At 34.6% G+C, this 26,206-nt stretch overlaps 1 protein-coding gene across 1 annotated transcript in view; it reads left to right on the plus strand.

Moving 5' to 3' along the window:
- PIGN (phosphatidylinositol glycan anchor biosynthesis class N) overlaps positions 1-26,206 on the plus strand; it is a 193,440-nt gene that overhangs the window by 140,487 nt on the left and 26,747 nt on the right. Inside the window, exons 22-26 of the mRNA XM_077135318.1 lie at positions 12,017-12,119; positions 13,838-13,924; positions 16,711-16,766; positions 17,067-17,142; positions 19,537-19,610. Coding sequence (XP_076991433.1) covers positions 12,017-12,119; positions 13,838-13,924; positions 16,711-16,766; positions 17,067-17,142; positions 19,537-19,610 — 396 coding nt within the window. The remainder of the gene's footprint in view (positions 1-12,016; positions 12,120-13,837; positions 13,925-16,710; positions 16,767-17,066; positions 17,143-19,536; positions 19,611-26,206) is intronic.

The raw sequence follows: 26,206 nt of genomic DNA on the forward strand, positions 1-26,206 counted from the left end.
ATTTCCCCTAGAAGCAGTGGTTCAGCTAATTCATTGTTTGTGATGACTTTTTAGAGCATAATTACTCCTAATAATTGACTGTATTTGTTTATTAAATCAAATATATACACTTTATATAAGGCATTATTGTCTTAAGAAATAAACTCCCACAGATCTGTTCATCTACATTTTGCAGAAGGAAATGATCATAGTTTGTAGTTTTTTCAAAGGAAATAAATCTATAGCATTATTTATAGATTTGGAATTTGTGTTTTTAGGATAAGTTCATATATAATTGCAAATATTTAAAAAATTGTAATCCTATTTTGCTCAGCAAATGCTTTCTTGATTCAATAAATCAACAATTGTTTTTTCTTTTACACTTATACCACGGGTGTGTAATGGAGTTGTTAAAGATTGTATTTTACAGTGTTAGACAGTTACAAAATGGAGTGACTGAGTTACTGTGAATTAATTAAGTTGCTAGTTGTATGAGATAAACTTACTAGAGAAGGGATGGGAGGGCAACTGAGATGGTGATCCCAGGGTATAAATGACCTGGGAGAGTCTTCTGCACCACATAGGGAGGGGAGGCTCTGGTTGCAAAAGGTGAGGAACTGAGAAGCAGAGAACTGAACAATGTCTGGCTGGTGCAGACAGCCTAACATGGAAGCCTGGAGCCCTCAGGAGTGCACGGACAGGGAGACGGGGAATAGGAAGTAAGCCAAGTATTCTTGAAAGTGCTACCCTCATAGGCACAGCCCCATGACCCACAACTCATCCCATACCCCATGCACCTGAACCCCTTCACCCCACCACCATGCTCCAAGAGCCCCCACCCCACCAACCCCTCACATATGTACCCACCCCACACCCCCACCCCAATCATGTGCATACCTGCCCCAGCCCAACCCACCTCTCCTGCAAAATAATAGTCTTGACCTTCCCCTCCTGAGCCCTACCTCCCCATCCCTGCCCCCTGCAGGTGGTCAACAGCACATAAAGGCTGCAGGCACTTACCTCCATACCCAGGTTACACCCACCCCCAGCCCATGCCGTTGCACAACCCTACCCTGCCCCCCCTGAACTCTGCACACATGTACACCAGTTAAGGCCCTCTGAGACCCATGCATTCACATAGCCCCAGTCATGCCCCCAGCTCTAGGCAAATGCTGACCTGCGCAGCTGGGCCACACTCATCTGCAACCCACGTGGACTCAACACCAACCTGCTTCCCTGAGCTCTGTGCATGCACACAAAGGGCCACGCACCCTAGACCAGCACACACCAGGGCCCCACCCCTCAGACTTGTGCACCCGCATAGCCACATCCTCTCCACTGCTGGGTGCCCAGTACACCAGTGTAGCATCCCTAACCTACACCTGTACCTGCACTACAATACATCACCACACTGTTATGCCCCATCCTGTGCCCTGCATCCTGCTCCACATCCATCCCACAAATACAAGGCTTTAGATTGCTGAAGGAAACGAACTTCCAAAGTAAACCAATCAAGGTATCTACATACCACAAAAACAACAGAAGATCACTAAGCATATCATGATGCAGACAGATATAGCCCAGCCTAACAACCAAGTTAAAATACCAAAAAAGACACTGGCATTGGAGCAACTAATCAAAGATGTTCATGTAACTCTACTAAATAAAATAAATGGGATGGCTAATGGCATAAAGGAGATCAAGAAGACACTAGAAAGGCATAAAGAGGAATTTGAAAAAATAAATAGAAAAATAGCAGATATCACAGAGATTAAAGATGCTATAGACCAAACAAACAAACAAACAAACAAACAAAAAAACATACTAGAGACACACAACACCAGATTTGAAGAGACAGAAGAAAGAATAAGTGAACTAGAGAACAGGACAACTGATTTCAGATACTGAAAACAGCAAAAGTGGCAAAAAAGGGAAAAATTTGAATTGGATCTCTGGAAAATGATGGACAAAAGAACAAATATAAGAACCACTGGCGTCCCAGAAGGCAAAGAGAAGATTAAAGGGCTAGGAAGATTAGTTGAGTATATATGGGGAAAAATTCCCAACCCTTATAAAGAACATAAATATGCAAATCAAAGAAGTTCAATGAACTCCAAATAGAATAAATCCAAATAGGCCTTCCACAAGACACATACTAATCAGTCTGTGAAAGGCTGAAGAGAAGCAGGAAATACTGAAAATAACAAGAGGAAAGCAATCTACTACAATGCAAGGGTACCACATAAGAGTGAATTCAGACTATTCAGCTGGCACTATGGAGGCAAGAGGGCAGGGGTGTAATATATTTAAGACACTGAAAGAGAAAGACTTCCAGCCAAGAATTCTGTACCCAGCCAAATTGTTCTTCAAAACTAAGGGAGAGATTAAAATTTTCACAAACAAATCCTGAAAGAATTTGCCAACAAGAGACCAGCCCTACAAGAAATACTAAAGGGAGTTCTATCCATTGGTGGGGGGGAAGGAAAGGGAGGTCTGGAGGAGGGCACAGAATTGAAGAGTGCCCGTAAGGGCAACTTAAAGGATAGAAAGAGAAAGAGGGAAAAGAATATATAGATCTGACAAATAAAATCCATAAGATAAGATTGTGTATTCAAGAAACATCTTTGCAGTAGTAACTTTGAATGTTAACGAACTAAACTTACCAATTAAAAGAGACAAATTGGCAGAATGGATTAAAAAATATAATCCAGCTATATGCTGCTTACAAGAGACTCATCTTAGGCACAAGAATACAAATAGATTGAAAGTGAATCAAATAGCAAACTAATAGCAAACAAAATAGACTTTAAATGTAAAGACATCATAAGAGACAAGAAAGACCACTATATTCTAATAAAAGGGACAATTCACCAAGAAGATATAACAATCATAAATGTTTATGCTCCCAATCCAGGACCCCCAAAGTACATGAGACAGACATTGACAAAACTGAAGGGAGCAATAGATGTTTCAACAATAATAGTAGGAGATTTCAATACTCCACTCTCCTCTACATATAGAACAGCCAAACAGAAGATCAACAAGGAGACAGAGAAGAGAAGTTAAACAACTTGATAAATGAATTAGACCTAACAGACATATATGGGTTATTACACCCCAAAGCACCAGGATATACATTCCTCTCTCATGCTCATGGAACATTCTCCAGGGGCACAAAACAGGTCTTTATAAATTTAAAAACATTGAAATTATTCAAAGCACTTTCTCTGATCACAATGGAATGAAGCTGGATATCAATAAGCACCAAAAGAAGAAGAACTTTTACAAGTATATGGAGATTAAATAACACACTCTTAAACAACCAATGAGTCAAAGAAGAAATTGCTAGAGAAATCAGTAGCTATCTGAATATGAATGAAAATGAGAATACAAAATATCAGAACTTACAGGATGTTTCAAAGGCTGGGCTGAGAGGGAAATTTATTGCCATAAATGTCTATATTAAAAAACAAGAAAGAACAAAAATCGAGGATTTAACTGCTTACCTGGAGGAAAAAAGAACAGCAAACTAACCCCAAAGCAAATAGAAGAAGAGAAATAACAAAGATGAAAGCAGAGATAAATGAATGGGAGAACAAAAGAACAATAGAAAGAATCAATAAAGCCAAAAGTTGGCTTTTTGAGAAAATCAATAAAATTGATGGGCCTCTAGCAAGACTGACAAAGAAAAAAAGAGAGAGCATGCAAATAAACAAAATCAGAAATGAGAAGGGGTGCATTACCACAGACCCTGAAGAAATAGAAGAAATCATAAGAGGATACTATGAAAACTATATGCCAACAAACTAGACAATTTAGATGAAATAGACAAATTCCTGGAAACATACAAACAAGCTATGCTAACTCAGGAAGAAATAGAAGATCTGAATAAACCAATCGCAAGTAAAGTGATTCAATCAGTCACCAAAACTCCCAGGGCCAGATAGCTTTACAGGGGAATTTTATCAAACATTCCAAAAAGAACTAACACCAATGTTGCTCAAACTTTTCAAAAAAAAAAAAAATGAGGAAAAAGGAATACTACCTAACTTAATGAAGCTAATATCATTTTAATACTAAAACCAGGTAAGGATGCTATAAGAAAGAGAAATAACAGGCCAATTTCCCTAATGAACATAGATGCAAAAATTCTCATTAAAATACTAGCAGATCAAATCCAACAACACATTAAAAGAATTATACACCATAACCAAGTGGAGTTTATACCAGGAATGCAAGGATGGTTCAATGCAAGAAAATCAATTAATGTAATACAGCACATTAACAAATTGAAAGGGAAAAATCATATGATCATTCTGATTGATGGTGAAAAGCATTCGACAAAATTCAGCATCCTTTTCTAATAAAAACACTTTAAAAGATAGGAATCAAAAGTAACTTCTTCAGTATCATAAAGGGCATATATGAAAAACTGATAGAAAGCATTGTACTCAATGGAGAGAGGCTGGAAACTTTTTCCCTAAGATTAAGAACAAAACAAGGATGCCCTCTGTCACCACTGTTATTCAACATTGTACTAGAATTTCTAGCTAGAGCAGTCAGTCAGGACAAAGAAATAAAAGGCATCCAAATTGGAAAGGAAGAAGTAAAACTTTCATTATTTACAGATGACATGATACTGTACTTGGAAAATCCTAAGGAATCTACAACAAAGTTACTTGAGCTAATTAACAAGTTCAGCAGGGTGGTAGGGTATAAAATTAATGTGCAAAAATCAGTAATTTTTCTATAGACAGGTCTATGACCTAACTGGTGAATCAGTTAAGGAAAAAATTCCATTCAAAGTAGCAAATACAAGAATCAAGTACTTAGGAATGAACTTAACCAGGGATGTAAAGAACTTGTACACAGAAAACTACATAACATTGCTAAAAGAAATCAAAGAAGATCTAAATAGGTGGAAAGGCATTCCCTACTCATGGATAGAAAGGTTACATATAATTGAGATGTTAATTCTACCCAAATTAATTTACAGATTCAATGCAGTACCAATCAAAATTCCACCAACCTACTTTCAGGACTTGGAAAAGCTAGTTACCAAATAAATATGGAAGGGGAAAAGACCCTGAATAGCTAAAAGCATCCTTAAAAAGAAGAATGAGGTGGAAGATTGATGCTCCCTGACTTTAAAATTTATTATAAGTCCACAGTGGTCAAAACAGCATGGTACTGGCATGAAGATAGAAGTATTGACAAATAGAATCAAATCAAGAATGCAGAAATATACCACCAAATCTATGGTCAATTGATTTTTGACATGGCTCCCAGATCCACTGAACTGGGACAAAATAGTCTTCGATATATGGGCATGGGAGAACTGGATCTCAATAGCCAAAATAATGAAAGAAGACCCTTACCTTACACCCTATACAAAAATTAACTCAAAATAGATCAAATACCTAAATATAAGACTAACACTATAAAGCGTCTAGAAGAAAATGTGGGGAAACATCTTCAAGACCTAATATAGGAGGTAGCATCCTAAACTTTACACCCAAAGCATGTACAACAAAAGAAAAATAGATAAATGAGAACTCCTCAAAATCAAATGCTTCTGCACCTCAAAAGACTGTCAAAAAGGTAAAGAGGCAGCCAACTCAATGGGAGAAAATATTTGGAAATTACACAACAGACAAAGGTTTGATATCCTGCATACACAAAGAAATCATAAAATCATACAACTCAACAACAAAAGAACAAACAACCCAATTATAAGATGGACTAAAGATATGAATAGGTATTTTTCTGAAGAGCAAATACAGATGGCTCAAAAGCATATGAAGACTTGCTCATTTTCACTAACTTTAAGGGAAATGCAAATCAAGACTACACTGAGTTACCCCCTCACACCTGTAAGAATGGCTACTATTAAACAAATATGAAACTGCAAATGTTGGAGAGGATGTGGAAAAATTGGGACATTTATGCACTCTTTGTGGGAATGTATGATAGTATAGCCACCATGGAAGACAGTTTGATTGTTCCTTTGGAAACTAAATAACAAGTTGCTTTGTGACCCCGCAATAGCACTACTCGGTATATACCCAGAAGAGCTGAAAGCAGTAACACAGACAGACATTTTCACACCAATATTCATAGCAGCATTATTCATGATTGCCAAAAGATGGAAATAGTCCAAATGCCCATCAACAGAGAATTGGGTTAACAAAATGTGGTATTTACATACAATGGAATATTATGCAGCAGTAAGACGAAATAACATCCTGAAGCACATGACAAAATGGATGAGCCTTGAGGACATAAATGCTGAGTGAAATAAGCATACACAAAAGGATAGATACTGTATGACTCCACTTTTATGACCATGGTAAAGGTAAAATCAGAGGCTTATAATACAGACTATAAGGAACTTAAAGATCCATAGAAGCTAATGAGGTTGAACTCAAATGTGAGGGAATAGATGGACGTGAAGGTGGTTCTCTAGTGGGTCTGTTAGGAATATTACTATATTGAAGGTGAACATAATTGAAAGGGATTGTATAGACCTATGTGTCCCACTGATTAGCACTAGAAATATAAATAAGTTCTTGCAAGAACGACTTCAAAGGTATGATTAATTTACAAAGAAGGTTTAAGTCCAGGGTACTGGGGGAAAACTGCTATTGTATGCCATGGTCTATGTTTAACTGGAAAACATCAGCAGTACCACAGCAGCAACTGGGGTAGATAATGAGGGGAAGGACAAGAGTTAAGGGAAGGTTTAGATTTCCTGTTTGGTGAGGGTATGTTTAATTGGTTATCTTTCTCTTGGGAACAATGAAATTATCTAAAATTGAGAATGTTGGTGGGTTGTGGACTTTGGGCATTATACATGATGCCCGATGAATGCAGGTGGCTGAAGGATACACCAACTGAGAAGCAGATTGGCAAACTGGTGTATGCATATAATCGAATATTGTGCTGCTACAAAAAGAAAGAAAGTCATTAGACATGCAACGATGTGAATGAAACTGTGGGACATTTGGTGAGACAAAATAAGCCAGAAAAGAAAGAACAATTATTGTATGGTCTCCTTTAGAAAACGTTTTTAAGGAAACAGGGTCAAAAGAAAAGAAAACAGGGGGATAGATTGTAAGCTCTTATAGTAGACACACTTAGTCCAGGCTGGTAATTATTGTTTCTGGATTTTGAGGCTGTTTTATATTTCTACTACCTAATATTTAAAGATAAGAGTGAAGCCGATCAGCTCGGGGTTAAGGTAATTCAGAACACAGGGGTAAGGAATATATTGTCCATATTATAGAACCACACCTCCTCTTTGAGACCAAAGAAGAAAGGTTTATATTATCCGGAAGCTGAATTTTTTGTAGCTCATAATTAACTCAACCCGTATGGATGGATCATTTGAACAATTGAAACACAGGGAGCCCAGAATAAGAATGAGGTCCTTTAATCCTTATAGCTTAATGTAATGCCTGGATACATCCTAGAATATATTAAGCAAATAATCAAAAAGTATTGACAAAGTCCCTTGAGGGACGGGAGAAAAAAAATATGAAGGTATTAAACTTTACCATCAGGAAATTCCCCGATACTGTGTCAATTGGCCAAGCCTTTGATCTTGAGGCTTGCTCTTGTGAAGCTTATGCAGGCAGTGAAGAAGCTTAGCCTACTTATAGGTATGCCTTAGAGTTACTTCTGGAGGACCTGTTTTGTTGCTCAGATATGACCTCACTCTATCTAAGCTCAACTCTGTGAGTGAAATCATTGCTCTCCCCACTATGTGGGACATGACATCGAAGGGTAAAGTCTCCCCTGGTGGCGTGGGCAATGACTCAGAGGGATGAATCTGGCCCTGGCACCATGGGATCAACAATTCCATCCTGATCAAAAGGGGGGAAAGAAGTGTAGCTAATAAAATATTAGTTGCAGAGAAAGTTCATATAGAGTCAAGAGGTTGCTCTGGAGGTCACTCTTACATAAGCTTCAGTTAGACATTGCTACCTATCCTAACTTGCCAAACCCCAACTAAAACCGTTCCATCCAATCCTAAAGAACACCTAGAGCAATATATAAGATTCTACAAAGTTTCCATGCACTAGGGTAACTTTCCAGAAGCTTACAACCTCCAGATGGGTCCCTGGACCAGATAAGTCCTGAAATGCAGAGAGGCCAGCCTCCCAGCACATCAGCTAGTTCCAACTCATTACCCCAAGTTATCAACAGCCCCTTTCAATATGAAAAAGTTAGAATGGCCATAGCACAAATACCCCTAAAGAGTGGGATAGAAAGATCAAAGGTGATGGTGGAGCTATATGGAGAAGGTAGGGTTTAGCAAATGAATGTGATTGCTGAATTAAGTTGATATTTCTTTTAGTCGCTAGTATCTTAGAGCAGCTTTAAGTAAAAACCTAAAACTCTGGACTTGTAACCCATACCAACATCTGAAATCTGTTCTATAACTAATCGTTGTGTTGTCCTTTGAAATTTATTTTGTGTTTTGTTTTGTATATGTGTTATTTTTCACAAAAAAAGAAAAGTCAATTGTGATTATAAAAAAATATTTATTCCTTCTAGCCTCCTACATTCTGGAGCAACTAGAAGGAAAAATCTGAGTTGATAGTATGGTAGCCCATGATAAACTCTGGGATCTGTCATGTAACTACTTGTTGAAGAGCTTTAGAAACTATTGCTTTTTTCTTTCTTTGCTTTGTATATATGTTATATTATACAATTTTTAAAAAAGTTAAAAAAAATTCTGTGACTTATAACGGTGTCTCACTCCTGGAATACGTAGAAAGATCAGAGTAAGTTTGAGAAGTAAAAAGGTATGTGGAAAGCCTTCTTGACCAAAAGGGGGAAGAGAGAGATGAGACAAAATAAAGTTTCAGTGGCTGAGAGATTTCAAACACTGTCGAGAGGTTATTCTTATGCATTATTTAGATGTCCCTTTTTAGTTTATAGTGTATTGGAGTGGCTGGAGGGAAGTACCTGAAACTGTTGAGCTGTATTCCAATAGCCTTGATTTTTTAAGATAATTGTATAATCATATAGCTTTTACACTATATCACTATAGTGTGGCTGTGTGATTGTGAAAACCTGTATCTTGATGCTCCTTTTATCCAGAGTATGGACAGATGAGTAAAAAATATGAAGAAAAAATAAATAAATAAGATTAGGGATAAGGGGTAAAATAAATTGGGTAAATTGAATATTAGTGGTCATCGAGAGGGAAGGGTAAGAGGTATGGGATATATGAGTTTTTTCTTTTTCTTTCTCTGGAGTGATACAAATGCTCTAAAAATGATCATGGTGATGAATACACAAATATGATGATATTGTGAACCATTGATTGTCACCTTGTATGGACTGAATGTGTGTGAAGCTTTGTCAGTAAAAATGTTAAAAAAAAAAGGATGAGCAGAGAAAAGTGAATACGGGAACTGGCTTGGTGCCATCAAGGACATATGTAGAACTGAAAATAAGTTTTAAGGAATGGTGAAGATACAGGCATTGTAAATCTTTGTTTTTCAATTATTATTGTTTTTTTAATCATTGTAAGAATAACATAACCACATTTTGAAAAGTAGGGACAGGAGGGAAAATCACTTATTAATCTACCCATCTTGTTGACATTTTGGTGTACTTCCTTCTAGTCTTAGCTTTAAAAAAAAAAAACCACATAGTATTAATCATATTATTATTTCAGAATCATATTGTTATTTCAAAAGCATTTTCCCAGTTTGCTTACAGGCCATCATTTTAATAGCTGCTTAATATTTTGTGTGGATGCACTTGATTTGTATAGCCATTTCTCTATGTTTGATGATTTAATTTAGTTCCACTTTTTAATATCACAAATTATACTTCGATTTGTGTTTGCATGTGTATTAGTTAGGGTTCTCTAGAGAAACAGAACCAACAGGAAATATTCATAAATATAAAATTTATAAGTGTCTCATGTAACCGTGGGAACATAGAGTCCAAAATCTGCAGGGCAGGCTGTGAAGGTGATGACTCCAATGGAGGGTCTGGATGAACTCCACAGGAGAGGCTCGCCAGCCGAAGCAGAAAGAGAGCCTGTTTCTTCTGAATCCTCCTTAAAAGGCTTTCAGTGATTAGATTAAGCATCACTCATTAAAGAAGACACTCCCCTTTGCTGATTACAAATGGAATCAGCTGTGGATGTAGCCAATGTGCTCATTATTTAATTCTATGAAATGTCCTCATAGCAAGACAGGCCAGCACTTGCCCAACCAGACAAATAGGTACCACCACCTGGCCAAGTTGACACGTGAACCTGACCATGACAGCATGCATTAGTTTTTTGCATGGTTTAGATTTTTCCTTTGTTTGCTTCACACATGTAGTATAGATGGTCCAAAGGATATGAACATTTTATTTTACTTTTATTTGTCTGAAGGACAGTGCCCATTTATAGAATCTCCAGCAGGTTAGTGCCATTTCCTTATATCCTTAACAGTATGGTATTTCATTTTTAAGTAAAAATATCAAATGTTCTTTTACTGGTTCAAAAGTGGTCTTCTTTGTACAGTTTTCCATGTCTTGTTTTACTAATATTTTCTCATGTATATATTGTCTATTTTATATTTGGGCACTCTAAATCTTATAGAATGGTTTGTGTATGCTTTCTTGAACCAAATGTTTCCTTCTGCTTAGTGTTTTAGTTTTATGATCTGAGGTAGAGATTAAAGCATTTTGTTTCTTTTACTTTTTCATGTTAGGGAACAGTGTCAAATGTTGTAAAATTCAATAGTTAAAGTTAAAAGGGCAGTACATTTTTGGTTGTTTTATTTCAATTTCCAATTAGTAATTCATTCAACAAATAATTATTTTTAACTGGGCATGCAGTAGTAACAAGACAGACACAGAGTGTTGTCAAGGATTTTACAAACTGGTGGGGAATGCATGTAAGTAAACAAGTAATTAAAACATAGGTTGATAATGGAGTATTTAGAGATTACAAAGATGAAACACTCATCCCAAACTGATTGGGAAGGGATTAGAAAAAGGCTACTATCAGTGTTATCTCATGAGCATTTCTCCTTTGTTTTTATATCCATATTATACTCCAGCCAGCCTATAAGTATATTTACCATGTATTATATAATCACTTCCCTGTATATATATATATATATATATATATATATATATATATATATAGTTTCCTGTTTCTTCCTTCTATAAACAAAATTGTAATAAACATCTTCATTTTTCATCTTACTGCATATATCTTATTATCTTCTCAGTGTAAATTCCTAGATTTGGCATTATTGAATTATAATATAGGAATATTTTTAAGATACTTGATGTATAGTATTAGCTTGCCTTTCAGAAAGTGTATATTCTTATATAGAGAGTAAGAAAATGTCTTTTTCATTTCAGTTTGTCAGCAATTAGTATTTTTTGTATAATGGCAAATGTGATAAGTGACTATGGTATACTCACTATTGTTTTAATTTCTCTATCAGTTATTAATAAGGTCAAATATATTCTCATGAATCTCCCTTTTTTTTTTCTTTTAAGAGGTTCATGTTCCTGTATTCTACCTATTTTTTTTAAATCTTGGATGCTCATCTTACTCTTCTTCTCCTTATGCTAATAATTTTAACTCAGAAATTGTTTTTTTATTTTCGTGTCTATGTTTTCTTTCTTTTTAGTGCATGTATGACATTTACTTTGAGTGATTTATAAATATTCCTACAATTTTAAATATGAAATGATCTCAAAATTTAATAAATTTCAAAAAAGATAGTATTGAAATTGAAATTCAAATGTTAATTTCCTTTGTACTTCTGGAAAGTATAAAGAAAATTTAAATATTTAAATAAAATTTAAATAAAATATTTATTTAAATCACCTGTTTTAAATATTTATTTATTTATTTAAATAATATTTAAATAAATTTTAAATATTCTGATATTGTGATGTAGAAGCTATCAAGGTTCTTTTAATTTTGAAAAAGACTTCTAGTTATAAATTTCCATGTTTATTCATTTGTTTTTTCTTTTCATTTTTCCCCATCCCTCCTCAGATATGAAGCTCTCTTTCCATTGGTACTGTCATGCTTGATGTTTGTCTGGATACACATGGAACAAGAAATCCTACAACAATCTAATGTCTCCTGTAAACAGAAGGTAGCTTGTCAAAATCATTGTCTAATTTATTTAAGAATATTAAATTTTCTCTATTTTATAAGGAAGTTACAATGTTTTTTTCATCAGAAATTCTTTCTACTTTAAATTTTACAGTGTCCAGGGAACTTTAGTAAATTTTATTTGGCACTGATAATTAAACTAAAAAAGTTAATTTGTAAGGAAAAGTTCCACTTATTACAGAAAAGCACAATTTTGTTGTTTTATAATCAATATAGGTTGGACTTTTCATAGCAATCACTTGAGAGAATCACTGATCATTGATATAAGTGAGGGAATAGTGAAGAACTGCTCTTTTTTTTTTTCCCATAGAATTTTTCCTTCAATTTATTTTAGTCAAAAAGATACTCATGTTGCTATAAGTCAATATATGAATTTGATCTTAAGGTAACATATAATTTCCCAGTGATGTTTTTCTCTTTAAAATGCTTATCCTGACACTTTAGGGATTGTGGCTCTGGACTACATTTTAGACTTTCTCTTCAACACAGTATACTCGAATTGGTTAAAAGGCAGCCCAATTTTAAGGATACCTGTATCGTGCTAAGTTAGAGAGTTAAATTGATGTCTTTTGCTATTTTTTAAAACTGTAGATAATTATGAGGCATTGGTGATAGAATGTTTAGTTTTACTGAGGTGAGATAAAATGGATAATGATTAAAACACCTTTATAGTTGATCAGTCCTTAACTGATTCAAGTTGAGTTCACAGACAGTAATTTTTATAATTTAGAAAAATTAAACCTCTGATTTTAATATATACTGAGATGTATTAAATAATATATATTGAGCTATGTATTTTTGAGAAATATTGAATAATTTGGTTTTTTAGATATTTAGTATAATTTGTTGATATATTAAATAATTACTGGGTTTTGTATTTTTAACTTTGATCTCTGAAACATTTAACAATTTGTGAAAAGCAGTGATGATTAGATTCAAGTAAATGGTCAGGAACTATCCTTAATATTAAATATTTTAGCAGGTTCATTGTTTTACTTTATAAATCCTATATCTTAACTGATAGCAAATCTAACTTTTTCTATAAAAAAGTAGTAAAGCATCCCAACAGCTTACTTGAAAATTACTTAGGAGGTGGGGACTGAGGAAAGTTTTCCTTTAAACTCATCTATGATTTTTCTTTTTTTTGTGGAAAGAGAGTTATGCAAATAGTGTGCCTATTTTGTGGGATTGAGTGACTTTCCAGTTTACCAAAGGCAGAAATATTTTCCTTTTTTGTAGCGAGAAAGGAATTTCTTTGTAAATACAATTAACAGAGGAACAAAGAAATAGAGAAATGTTTTATTTTACACTGCTTTTTTATTTTACCACAACTTTTAATTCCATACCATACCTGGGTTTGAGATCAGGACACTGAGAAATCATAGTCTTTGAAAAGGGAAGAATTATATAGGGGTTTAAAAGAGAAGCCTTTATATAGGAGAAGAAAAAGCCCAATTCTCACTTTTATTACACATATGGCAACACTCCAACAACTGTGTCCAGTATATCATTAACAGCAAATTTTACCTTTCCACTGATTTTATTAAGGTACAGTTAAGCCATAGGAAAAGATTTATTGCTGATTTATTTGTCAGCATGGAATATGTTTCTAGCTATTGTAACTCAAACTATAAGTTTTCTTTTGAATGTAGAAATAAGCCAACGGTTCTGTGTTAATATTTTTCTTATTATCTCCAGCTCACCAGTATCAAATTTTCCTGTAATACTGATATAACTCAATTTCGACATCTCTATCTGGATGACATTCGAAGGGCCTTTTTCTTTGTATCCTTTATTTGGTCTTTTCTTTTAAGGGACTATAATATCCCACTTAATGGAGTAAGAAGATGTGAAAGGTGTTTCTGCCTGTCCCTGAATAGTGGCATTTCCTAAGAGGTCATTTAACCTCTCTCAACCCTAGTTTTCTCATATTGTTCACATTACTGAAAATTTTTAAAACTATATAAAAGTATAAAGAATGATATAACAAATGTGTGTGTGTGTATTCCTGCCATCCAGGATATCAACATTAACATTTTGTCACAAATGCATGTATTTGAAAAATTAAAATTTTATAGCTAAAACTAAAGTCTCCTCTCAGGCCCTAACTCCAATCTAATTTCTCCTCCACCCCTGAAGCAGCTACTATTATGAGTTTGGTATTTTTCTTGTCTGTTTTTTTTTTAATACTGTACTTATGTTCTATAATATCTATCTCACAAGGTTTTTAGATCATATCAATATTGATATTGTTAGGGTTTTTAGTACTAAAAACTTGAAATACAATTTATCAGAATAAAGTCCCACCTTGGGAAGGCTGGCTGACTAGCTTGAAAAGCCCATGCGAGGCATTTCCTTGGATTTACTACGATGTAGGTTCTGGTCCTTTCGGGTTTAAAAAAATAAATGTTCTCCTTTTCACTTCTCTATCTCCTGCTTCTACTCTCAATTTTGCGTTTTCCTTCTCTCTTTGCAACTCCTTTTCCTCAACCTATACTAATAAAACACTTCTCCCTTTCAATTCTGTGTCTGCCTAAATTTTAATTTCATCTCATCCTTTCGGTTTACTACCAAGATTCTTGAATGAAAAGTCTACAGTTGCTGTCAGTATTTCCTCCCATTTTGCTACTATCACCACAAGCTTAGAACAGTGCCTGGCATATAGGAATGCTCTATGAATATTTATTTGAATGTCTCTGCTGAAGCTCCTCTCTTGGTGGTCTCTGGGGGCTTCCTGATTACACAGTCTAATTTATTCAGTTTATTTGGCTGCTTTGTAGCATTTGACTTAATTTCCCTCTTTCTTCTCTCTTGACTTCCGGAACACTGTATAGGTTCTCTTCCTAGCTTTTTTATCACCTCTGTTCTCCATCAGTAAAACCTCTTTTTTTTTTTTTTCTGGTCTTGAACCATATGTTTTTCTTCAAGCTCTGTCCTTAACCTCTTTTTTCTTGTGCCTGGGTAATCTCATCCTTCCCTGTAGCTTTAACTGTTGCCTCCTTGCCGACAACTTTGAAATCTACTTCTCTATCCTTGAGCCCTCTCCTGACCTCAAGAGCCAAATGTCCCATATTCTTCTGGGCATCACCAAATGCATGTCCCAAATTGGCTAAGAACTTCCTACCTCTCTCCAAATTCACTCTCTGTAGCAGGTCTCACCTTATTTAATGATATTACAATACTCTTAACTACCCAGACCATCCAAACTTGTCATATTTCACTAGTCCTTGTCTAGTTCTAAAATCCCCAACTTCCCATATTCTCCTTTTCCACTCCCACTGCATCAGTTCCAACTTCCCTTACTTTTAACATGGATGACTAAAATAGCTTCCAAATTAGATTTCCTGCCTCCAATTATTTGTCTCCCTGAACCAAATATCACACCACTGCTATTTCCTAAATATGTCATTCCTCTAAAATATTTGCTAGCTATTCATTGTCTCTGTAATAGACAATAGACATAATAGAGACTGAGGCTTCTTATAAATATGCTACCAATCTATATTTCTTGCTTTATGTTCACTGTATTCTTCTGTAAACACTGATCTTCAGTCACACCTACTTACAATCCATTGAATATATTATCTTTCCAGTTTCTTTAGCTTAAAATGCTTCTCATCCACTTCTGCAATAATCTTGGTCACCATGTGAGCACTTTGAAACATTTTCTTTGTGTTTAAAACCTTAGTGCTTACCTTTTATACTAGACAATAAATAGTGGTTGATTAATGGATTGGTTGAATGGATGGATCCTCAAATATATTTAAGACCCAACTACCAACTCACACACCACTTTTTCACTGAAAGTTGTCATGAGCGATAATTCCTCATGGTTTCTATACCACTCTTTTGTGAGTCTTATTAATAAAATAGCTAACATTTACTAAGCCTTTCAGTGGGTGAGGCACTAAGTACTTTGCTAGCAATAAATTATCTGACACTAACAGGATTAATATCTACTTTTAGTTACTGTACAAATGTAAGTTTAAGAAACGTCAAAAAAGAGGTTCGTTTCCTTTTGTCTCATTCTCTATTGAATTCTTTTTTAGTATAATATCTGATTTCTTTCTGAATCTTTCAAAGAACCTAACACGTGGTTCACATGTAGTGGACACAAAGTAAGTTATATGAACTGAACTTGTATGTCAGCTGAAAACCATCACATGGAGTAGGGCAACATCCTCCTTTTGAAAAAATCCCTAGTAGTCAACTATAATATTCTGAAACTATAATCTGCAGTAATCTGATTCACTCATATTACAGTAGTCTAATTCCTGCAAGTTAGAGAAGAGAAAAATAGTAATCTTCCCTAGGTTACCAGTGACTAAATGAGGATTGACCTCCCCATGCCTCATTGTTGGAACAAAGAGCCTTGCTTCTTCATTCTGGTTCTTTCAAAGTGCATTGATAAGGAAATAAAATATAGCATTCATTTAGAACAAATTTATGATCAAATGTAAAGTTAAAAAAAGCAAATTATCGTTATGGTAAAATTGACCTATCTTGTTTAAATGAAGAAGTAATTTGTTATGAATTTTTATTCATTTTTGCATTTCCTTAACTCCAGTTAGGTTTTCTTCTTAGTGACAGCATTTTTTGGAACTGGAAATATAGCTTCTATTAATAGGTAATTTTAATGAAACATTTTGTGTGGTGTGTGCTGTGTGTATGTGTGTGTAACCAAATATTAATCAAATCTCTATACCTTGTTTTTCACACTAAAAGTATATTTTGGAGATTGTTATGTATTGCTACATACAGATCTATTTCAGTCTTTTGGTGGTTCATAATATTCCTTGATAAAATTTATGGTTATGTTTTAGTAAGATCAGATTTCATAAAAATAGCGTAACGTGCTTTTTTAGCACAACATTCTTTTAAAGCTAGAGTGAATTCTAAATCCTTTTTCTTTATGTTGCTTCCTTAGCTTTGAGCCAGCCTCTGTCTATTGCTTTCTGACTGTGTTCAGTCCTTTTATGATGGGAGCACTCATGATGTGGAAGGTTAGTTTTCTTGTTATTTTTATTAAGCTACTGATAGATTAAGATTATGACTCATAGCATTAACATTATGTGACATTATGTTTATGTGACACTGAGATTATATACTTATTATGACAGAATTAAGTAGCATTGGGGGTGGGCCACGGTGGCTCAGCAGGCAGAATTCTCACCTGCCATACCGGACACCTGGGTTCAAGTCCTGGTGCCTGTCCATGCAAAAAAATAAAAGTAAAAATAAAAAAGAAATAGCATTGGAAAGAAGATACCTCTTCAGATGTGTCATTGATACCTCTGCTGGACTGGAGTTAGCATCATCTAGCTCCCCAAAGTATGGTTAATCCTTTTGTTCTCCTTTTAAGCCCATTTGACTCCAGAAGAGTAAGGATTTCATGATTGTCCTGGATTGTCCTATCAAAGGTGATTAAAGCCTGTGAGGAAGCTGTGGTCAACACTGCAGTGCTCCTAAGGACTCTAAGTCTCCCTGAATGTGGGTGCCCACCATGAGCTGCCAGCCTGCACACGTTCATATCATTTCTCATAACCCATCTGCCTAGAATTGATTCATTTATTCAACATATAGCATTGAGAGCTTACATTCAATAATGTGCCACGCACCCTGCTGGGTAGTAAAGATAAAGATGATAATGACACATTCTCTGCTTTCCACCAACTAGACCGTTTTTGGGAATGTAATTCATGTTCTTCTCTTTCTTCTCTGGGCCATTATTGATCTTATTTCTCCCACCTACTTCACCCCACTGAGAAATTAGGTTTACCATTGGGCTTGGCACAAATTATGTAATTAGTATATATATTTGTTGAAATAACGTGACTAGTACCTGCCTTAAAATCTGACTACCTTCTGTTCAAATCATACAAGTAATTATTGTTATAATTACTTTGTAATTAGAATATATCTTCTCTTAATAGGCTTAATATCTACTTTTTGTTACGATTTAATATGTTTAAGAAATGTTGAAAAAGATGTCCAACATTTTCTCATGTCCCATTCTTTATTGAATTATTTTAAAACATGTTACTGTTTCCTTAATTTTAATTCACATTTTCAAATAGTATTAATTGTTCATATATCAGTCTATAAAAACAATGGGACTTTCAACACCAGAAAGGAAAAAAAATGAAAGAAAAACAAAAGTTTAAATTAAAATGCTAGAGCCAGACACAAAAGAGAAAATATTGAATGATTCCATTTATGAAATATCTAGAGTAAATAAATTCATAGAGATAGAAAGTAGATTAGAGGTTGCCAAGAGCTGGGGAGAAAGAGAATGGGAAATTTTTGTTTAAAGAGCACAGAATTTCTGTTTGGGGTGATAAAAAAGTTTTGGTCATGGATGATAGTGCTGGTCTACACAATATTCTAAATGTAATTAATACTGTTGAATTGTACACTTAAAAACAATTAAAATGGTTAGCTGGAAATTTTGTTGTATATACATGTTACCACAATGAAAAATAATTAAACATTTAAAAATTAGAATACTAGAGCTTTAATCTCCAGTATAATTTTGGTGAGCTTTAATGATATAATTTGCTTGATGGCTTTTGTTTATTGATGTGTCTGGAAGTGAAGGTCCCCAGAACTCTATTTTGTTCATATATCTTAAACTTGAAAAAAAATTACATTGTAGTCTTGAGTATCAATTCTTTTGCATATCTCCTTTGTCTCCTCTTTTGAAATATCAAATGTATGTGTATATACATATATATATATATATATATATATTAAGTTTGTTTCTGAAAGCAATACCTCAAAATATTAAAAGTGTTAGTTCTAGATTATGGATTTTCAACCAGTTTTAATTTTATTATTCCTTTCTCTATTTTTTCAAAATTTTTAGTGAGTATGAATTTTATAATTAGAAATAAATTAGTATTTTCTTTAAAAATAAAAAGCAATAATGTAGCAATTAAATTGTGGTTATAGTATTGTAGTATCAGATAACCAGATGGGTTCAGAGGTCTGTGTATCAAATTATTGGGCTACAGAATTTAGGTTTTCTGTGACTTTTATAACCTTTAGACATTTTCATTAATTATTAGAATGAGTTAAATAGAACAAAAATTTGTAATAGATTTAAATTTGTACAAAATTAAAAAGATAATCTTTTATTTAGAATGTGTATTGATGTTTGCTGTCCTTTATCCTGTGTATGTTGTTAGTGTGGATTTTTAAAATCAGTTTCTTCATTGTTCTGTATGTCATTGCTATTATGTTTTTATTTCAGGACTTGCTCTTTATTAGTATATATGAAAGTTATTTCAGAAATTGAAAGTATTTCTATAAGTGTTTCTATAAGCAGAAACATTATTTCAAAAACTGTTTCAGATGCTTCAGTTGCCCATGATGTTGTTTGTCATTCTTTTAAACAGATTTTAATCCCTTTTGTTCTTGTGATGTGTGCTTTTGAAGCAGTTCAGTTAACTACCCAGTTATCATCAAGAAGGTAAGATGAATGTTTAAGAAGACTGATTTCCATTTTTAGGAAGTGGGAGTAAACATTTGAGGGTATGTCATGAGTCACTCTAACAGATGTTTATTACAAAATGAAAAAAAATGTTTCAATCTCTTAGTCAGAGTTCAGTTGTCATTAGAGGAAATTAGCTGATTAGGGCCTCTAGCAGAATAATATGCCTTCTCAGCAATAAAATGTTATTAGAAAATCATTCAAGCTAGTGGAGAGCCACCCTAGAAAACAGTCAAACATAAATGTTAAATCATTATGGTTGATGATGTTTGATTTAGATATAACTGTGGTTACAAAGACAAGGGATAGCATTCTATTTTCTTTTGGTTTATTTCTTAAATATGTATTGGGCAAATGTATTAACATTATTTCATTTTACATAGCTCGAAATTACTTTTTAAAAGATTATTTTACATAGTATCTTAGTCTTAGTTTCTACACATTTGACAAGTAGAGTTGCAAGTATTCTTTCTGAGTTTTGATGAATTTCTAGAATAGTCACTCTTAAGCAATCAGGACTCTGGAAGAGAAGCTGTTAACTCAACTACTTGCCTTTTTTAACCAATGAAATTGCCTCATCAGCACAGGACTGATCACTTCCCAGAAATATATTCTAGATGAGTATGAAGTTTCATAGCAGTTTTGTTATTCTTGAATCTAACCAGCGTATTTTGAAAAGAAAATACTAATATTAGCATAAATTTGCATGTTCTTTTTGATGAGCTAAAACTGAATTCAGCATATTATGCATATACCATTATTAAAAAAAATTTTCCTTTCACTGTTTAAGAATAGTAGAAATCTCATTTATACTGTAACTTGGTATAATTTGCAAATATTTACATGAATATAACATAAAAGCGGGCGGGCCACGTGGCTCAGCAGGCAAGAATGCTTGCCTGCCATGCCAGAGGACCCGGGTTCAATTCCCGGTGCCTGCCCATGTGAAAAAAAAAAAAATATATATATATATATATATATATATATATAAAACATTAAAGCATTTAGGCCTTGTCCACATCACATAAAAGAGTACTTCTCTCCCCTTGCTTACTTAGGTTCAATAAAAAACTGGTGAATGACATGTAATTATCCCATCTCTGTTAGTAGATACATTTTCTAGAAAGGATTTTAGTTAAAGTTTAAATAATAACAGCTGTAAACCTATGCTGAACTAATGTGAAAAAAACAAAAACCAAAGAGAGAGAACTGAGGTGCCAAGGTGGCAAAGTTGAGGCTTTTAAAAAAAGGCTCCTCTTTTGACCTCTAACTTCTTTTAAGTCACGCATTTCCCCCTGGATGCAATACCAACTCCTCACATTTAATTTGTCACACACTGAACCCAGTGAGCTCCTTTCTTTCTTTTTTTCTTTTTTTTTTTTAAATTGTGAAATATAACATATATACAAAAAAAGCCATAAATTTCCAAGTACATTTTATCAAGTAGTTATAGAATGAATTTTAAAGTTTGGTATGGGTTACAGTTCCACAATTTTTTGTCTTTTCTCCTAGCTGCTCCAAGACACTGGAGACCAACAGAAACATCAGTATAATGATTCAGCAGTCATACTCATTTGTTAAATTCTATCTTCTCTGTTATACTCCTCCTTCTCTTTAAATAACATATATACATAAAAGCATATATACATAAAAGCAGTAAATTTCTAAGTACATCACAACAATTAGTTGTAGAATTCCTTTCTTTCTTTGAAAATTAACTTTTACCTGTTTCTTTAATCTATCATGCAAGCCAAAGTACATCCTTTCCTCACTGCTGGATCCCCTTGCTAAATATCACTGATCTCATCTCTTCTTTCTGTTGCTACAACACATGATTTAAGTGGCCAGACATTTTCTTTTAGCACAGCTCTTGAAAGTGTAGGGATTAGGGGGTGGGGCTTATACTAATGACTTGTTTGTTAGACCTATAACACCAAGGATGATTTCAGTTTGAACAAAAGTGGAGTTGAAAATCTGTGTTAACTGTTTTATTTTGCATACTTGAAGTTAACTTTTCTAAATAGTAATTTATAGTTTTTCACTCTTTGTGTTGGGGGCTCATCAACAAAGCTTCATGTATTCTGGATGAAAGCTGCTAAAAGATAGTTATCTGGGCATGAAGATTGCCTAATGGTTGCTCTGTTAGAACTGGTTTGGCTGTAAGTAATGAAAATCTAACCAACAGTAGCTAAGAGAAATAGGATTTATGTGTCTCACATAACGTGGAATCTAGAGGTTGGCAATCCAGAGGTATTGTGATGCCGTCAGAAACTCTGTCTGCTCTATCACTCTTAGAGTTTGATTCCCATGCTTGTCTCTTTAGGCCTCCATGCATCACATCTGCCATTCAGACATGAAGATGGGACTAATGGGGAAAAGGTCAAAGAAATGTGTCAGTGGATTCTCCCTTTTCATCAGGAAAACAGCGTCTTTCTCAAATGCCCCCATCCAGCATATTTCTCACTATGTCTCTCATTGGCCAGAACTTTATATATTACCCATTCACTATAAACTAGAAGGCATTTAGGGAAAGGGAAGTTGTAGATTGGGGAGGGGTAAAAGAACAGCCAACAAACATTTGAGAAAAGACGTTTTGTGACCAATCCATTCCATAGTATGAGGTGATAAGGACCTTGGAGATCATTATCACCTTGAGAATGTAGCAGAGCATCAGTCTTTATCGGAAGGTAGATGAGTTGTAAAAAAAGAAAGTTTTAGACTCCCAGAAGTATTCCGTAACCAACCAATAAAGAGATCTTAAAGGGATGATTTATTAATTTTTTATTTGATTAAATACCCAGCCATATAAGAAAGCCATAGCTTAACAGCAGTGAGTGCGGGGAGGGGGGGACAAAATACTTGGGGAGGTCACAATATGATCTAGCAGCCAGAAAGCTTGTTTTTTTGTGTGTGCTCTATACTAATTAAATTGAATATAAGGATTTTGACTTTGTTGCTTTTACTATATAATTTTGTTCTCCTAGGTTGGTTTGAGTTACAGAGTATATGTTTAGGGATCCAAATTTGAATCAGAATTGTCTCGATACTAATAACTTTTACTGAGAGTATTTTCTAATGGAAACCCTATTAAACCAACTTAATTTTTTAATTAATTTTACATGAAGTGAAATTAATCTATTTCCTAGTATTTCCATTTTGATTTTTAATTTACTAAAATTGTTTTTATTGAGGTTATTTATATTTATTTAATTTTTACAAAGAAATTATTGTTCATTTATCTGTTTTTCTTCTATCTTAAAGGCTACAAATTTTAACTCCTGCCACTTTAAAAAAAAATGGCTGTTATCTCTACCAGGTCTACTTTACCTAAAGTCAGATACTACAGGTCAGATTTTTGTCAAGAAGATGTAATGTTCATTGAAACTAAAGAAAGAGATTCTTAAGCTGGTCTTCCGTCTAAAACAAATTTTTCATTAATTGTATATAGTATTAGCCAATCCCAGTTTTTTTTTGTATGCTGATTATGTCTACCATTCAGCACATGTTTTGAGTTTCCCTCATGTATTGGTCACTGTTCTAGTCACTGGCAATACACAGGTGAATAGAGCTTACATTCTACTCAGAAAGCCAAGTAATAAACAAATTAAATGCTTATAACAAGAAAATGTCAGGTAGTGTTAAATGTCAGGAAGAAAAAAGAGTGATCCAGAGGACCCTTGGAGGAGGACACATTTCAGCAGAGAGCTGAATAAAGTCACAGAACGAACCCAGCAGATATCTGAGTATGGAGCATTGCAGGGAGAAGAAACAGAAAGTTCAAAGGGCTTGAGATGAAAACATACTTGGTGTGTTTGAAAAGCAGCGAGAGGGCCAGCCTTAAGCATAGCAAGCTAGCAGAAGAATTATAGGAAAGAAAGTTGGAGAGGTAGGCAGAGGCCATGTACTTTGGGGTTTTTCAGGCTAAAGTTAGAGCTTCAGAATTCCTCCCAGTTGTGTCAGTGAAGCCTTCCTCTATAGTACAGATAAAAATTCTAGGGGAGGGTGGACTATGGTGGTTCAGCAGGCCGAGTTCTCACCTGCCATGCCGGAGACCTGGGTTCGATTCCTGTAAGGGAGCAAGAGTAAAAGCGAGGAGTTCAGTTAAGAGACCATCGCATTATAGTGGCTTGGCAGAGGTGATAAGAAGTAATATTCAGTATTAATTGGACAGCAGCCTGATGGCATGGATTTCTTTCTTTCTTTTATTTTTTTGGATTTATTTCTTAATCAAAGAATATTGCTGGGCGAATTCATAGACTATAGGTGTTCAGCAGCTTCAAAATATCCTGAAGATCAAATTATATCATAAAGCCAACCTACTTTTTAATAGCAATGTCTCAAGAGCAAGGGAAGTGATAATCTCATCCTACTTTGTGTTAGACCACTATACATAGTGAATAGTGTATTACATTTATTTCTTCTCATTTGAACAATATGTTAACAGTATATTAATAGACAAGAGTCACAGCCAAAGTTAAGTGATGAAGATGCTGAAGGCTCCTGAGAGGCAGCTGAGTGATGCGATGGGAATAATGGTTGACAGCATAATCTCTAGGGCCAGATTTGCTATGTTAGAAGTCTGTCCTCTTACTAGCTATGTGCCCTTGGACAACTTGCTCCTGTATTCCTCAATTTCTATAGACTGGTTCAAAGAATATAAAGATTTGTCCTGGTAAAGCTTTTTTTTCCTTCTTGTTAAGACTTAGTTTAGTCATTATATTCTCTGATAACTTTTTTACACAATTGCCCCACTCCATGGAACCCTTCCACCTCACATCCCTGAGGTAACTCATACAGTAATAAAAGTCTTCCTGACTTTTTTGCTTTGTACTGATAAGTTCCTTAAGGATAGAGATTGTCTTTCATACTGGTTTGAATTTTTATCTAAAGTTTTTATCACAAGGAGTGAGAAATAGACCAATATTTATTAGCACCCTACCTATGTCAGGCACTCTATTAAATGCTTTACTTATATCACTTAACTTAACTTTCTCAATTAAGGTGGGTATTTTACCATTGTATAGATAAAGAAATAAAAGCTGATAAGTTAATAAGTAGTATAGGTGTGTCTTACTTCAAAAGGTTTCCAGAGCATCATGTGTGCCATGCAATGAAATCATTTACTTTAGAAAACAAAAACAGCATTTAAACAAATCAAGCAAAACTTAAAAAAATAATAATTAAAGGTCTCTGTTGTGTTTATTCTTTTTCTGTTGTTCCAGGAGAATTGGGTCCTTAGGATTGAATTTTTATTGCACTGATTTTGACTCAAAGAAGAAAGCACTTTGTAGCAATTCGAGCTGTCTAAAATGGAGTGAATTCTGTTACTGTAAACATTAAAGCTAGTATTAGACAGTCTCTTCGTTGGGATTTTTCATTTATACTTTGGGGTAAAAAGTTGTATGAGATGACTAATGCATTCTCTATAAACTCTTTATCAGATTAGCACGTTATTGTGTGTCTGTTATATCAGACTTGTATTGAATAGTACCATACTTCAGTAAGATCATATGACTGTGGTATATGTCTGCATGTGAACTATTTAGTTATGTTTCTATATTACAAGTCTATAATCAGAAAATTCTTTCTTAAAAACAATTCATAAAACTCAAGCAAAACTTCACACCTTATACAAAAATTAACTCAAAATGGGTCAGATCTTTGGGACCTAGGGTAGATAGAGTCATTCTTTTTTTTTTAATCACATAGTTGTATTTTCATAATCAAGATAATTTCTTAGAACATTTGCATCAATTCAGAAAAAGGAACAAAAAGAAAACAGAAAAAAATTCATACATACCATACCCATTACCCCTCCCTTTCATTGATCACTAGCATTTCAGTCTACTAAATTTATTTTAACATTTGTTCTCCCCCATTATTTATTTATTTTTAACCCATATGTTTTGCTCATCTGTCCATAAGGTAGATAAAAGAAGCATCAGACACAAGGTTTTCACAGTCACACAGTCACATTGTGAAAGCTGTATCATTACACAATCATCATCAAGAAACGTGGCTACTGGAACACAGCTCTACATTTTCAGGCAGTTACGTCCAGCCTCTTCTTTACATCTTGGATAACAAGGTGATATCTACTTAATGCATAAGAATAACCTACAGGATAACCTCTCGACTCTGTTTGGAATCTCTCAGCCATTGACACTTAGTCTCATTTCACTCTTCCCCCTTTTGGTCGAGAAGGCTTTCTCAGTTCCTTGATGCTGGGTCTCAGCTCATTCTAGACTTTTTCTCAATCCCTTGATGCTGAGTCTCAGCTCATTCTGGGATTTCTGTCCCACGTTGCCAGGAAGGTCCACACCCCTGGGAGTCATGTCCCACATAGAGAGGGGGAGGGCAATGAGTTTGCTTGTCATGTTGGCTGAGAGAGAGGGGCCACATTTGAGCAACAAGAGAGGTTCTCTTGGCAGTGACTCTTAGGCCTAATTTTAAGTAGGCTTAGCCTATCATTTGTGGGGTTAAGTTCATATGAACAAACCCCAAGATTGCGGGCTCAGCCTATTGCTTTGGTTGTCCCCACTGCTTGTGAGAATATCAAGAATTCTCTACTTGGG

Source organism: Tamandua tetradactyla, chromosome 18 (assembly GCF_023851605.1).
Source record: "Tamandua tetradactyla isolate mTamTet1 chromosome 18, mTamTet1.pri, whole genome shotgun sequence".
Taxonomy (NCBI): domain Eukaryota; kingdom Metazoa; phylum Chordata; class Mammalia; order Pilosa; family Myrmecophagidae; genus Tamandua; species Tamandua tetradactyla.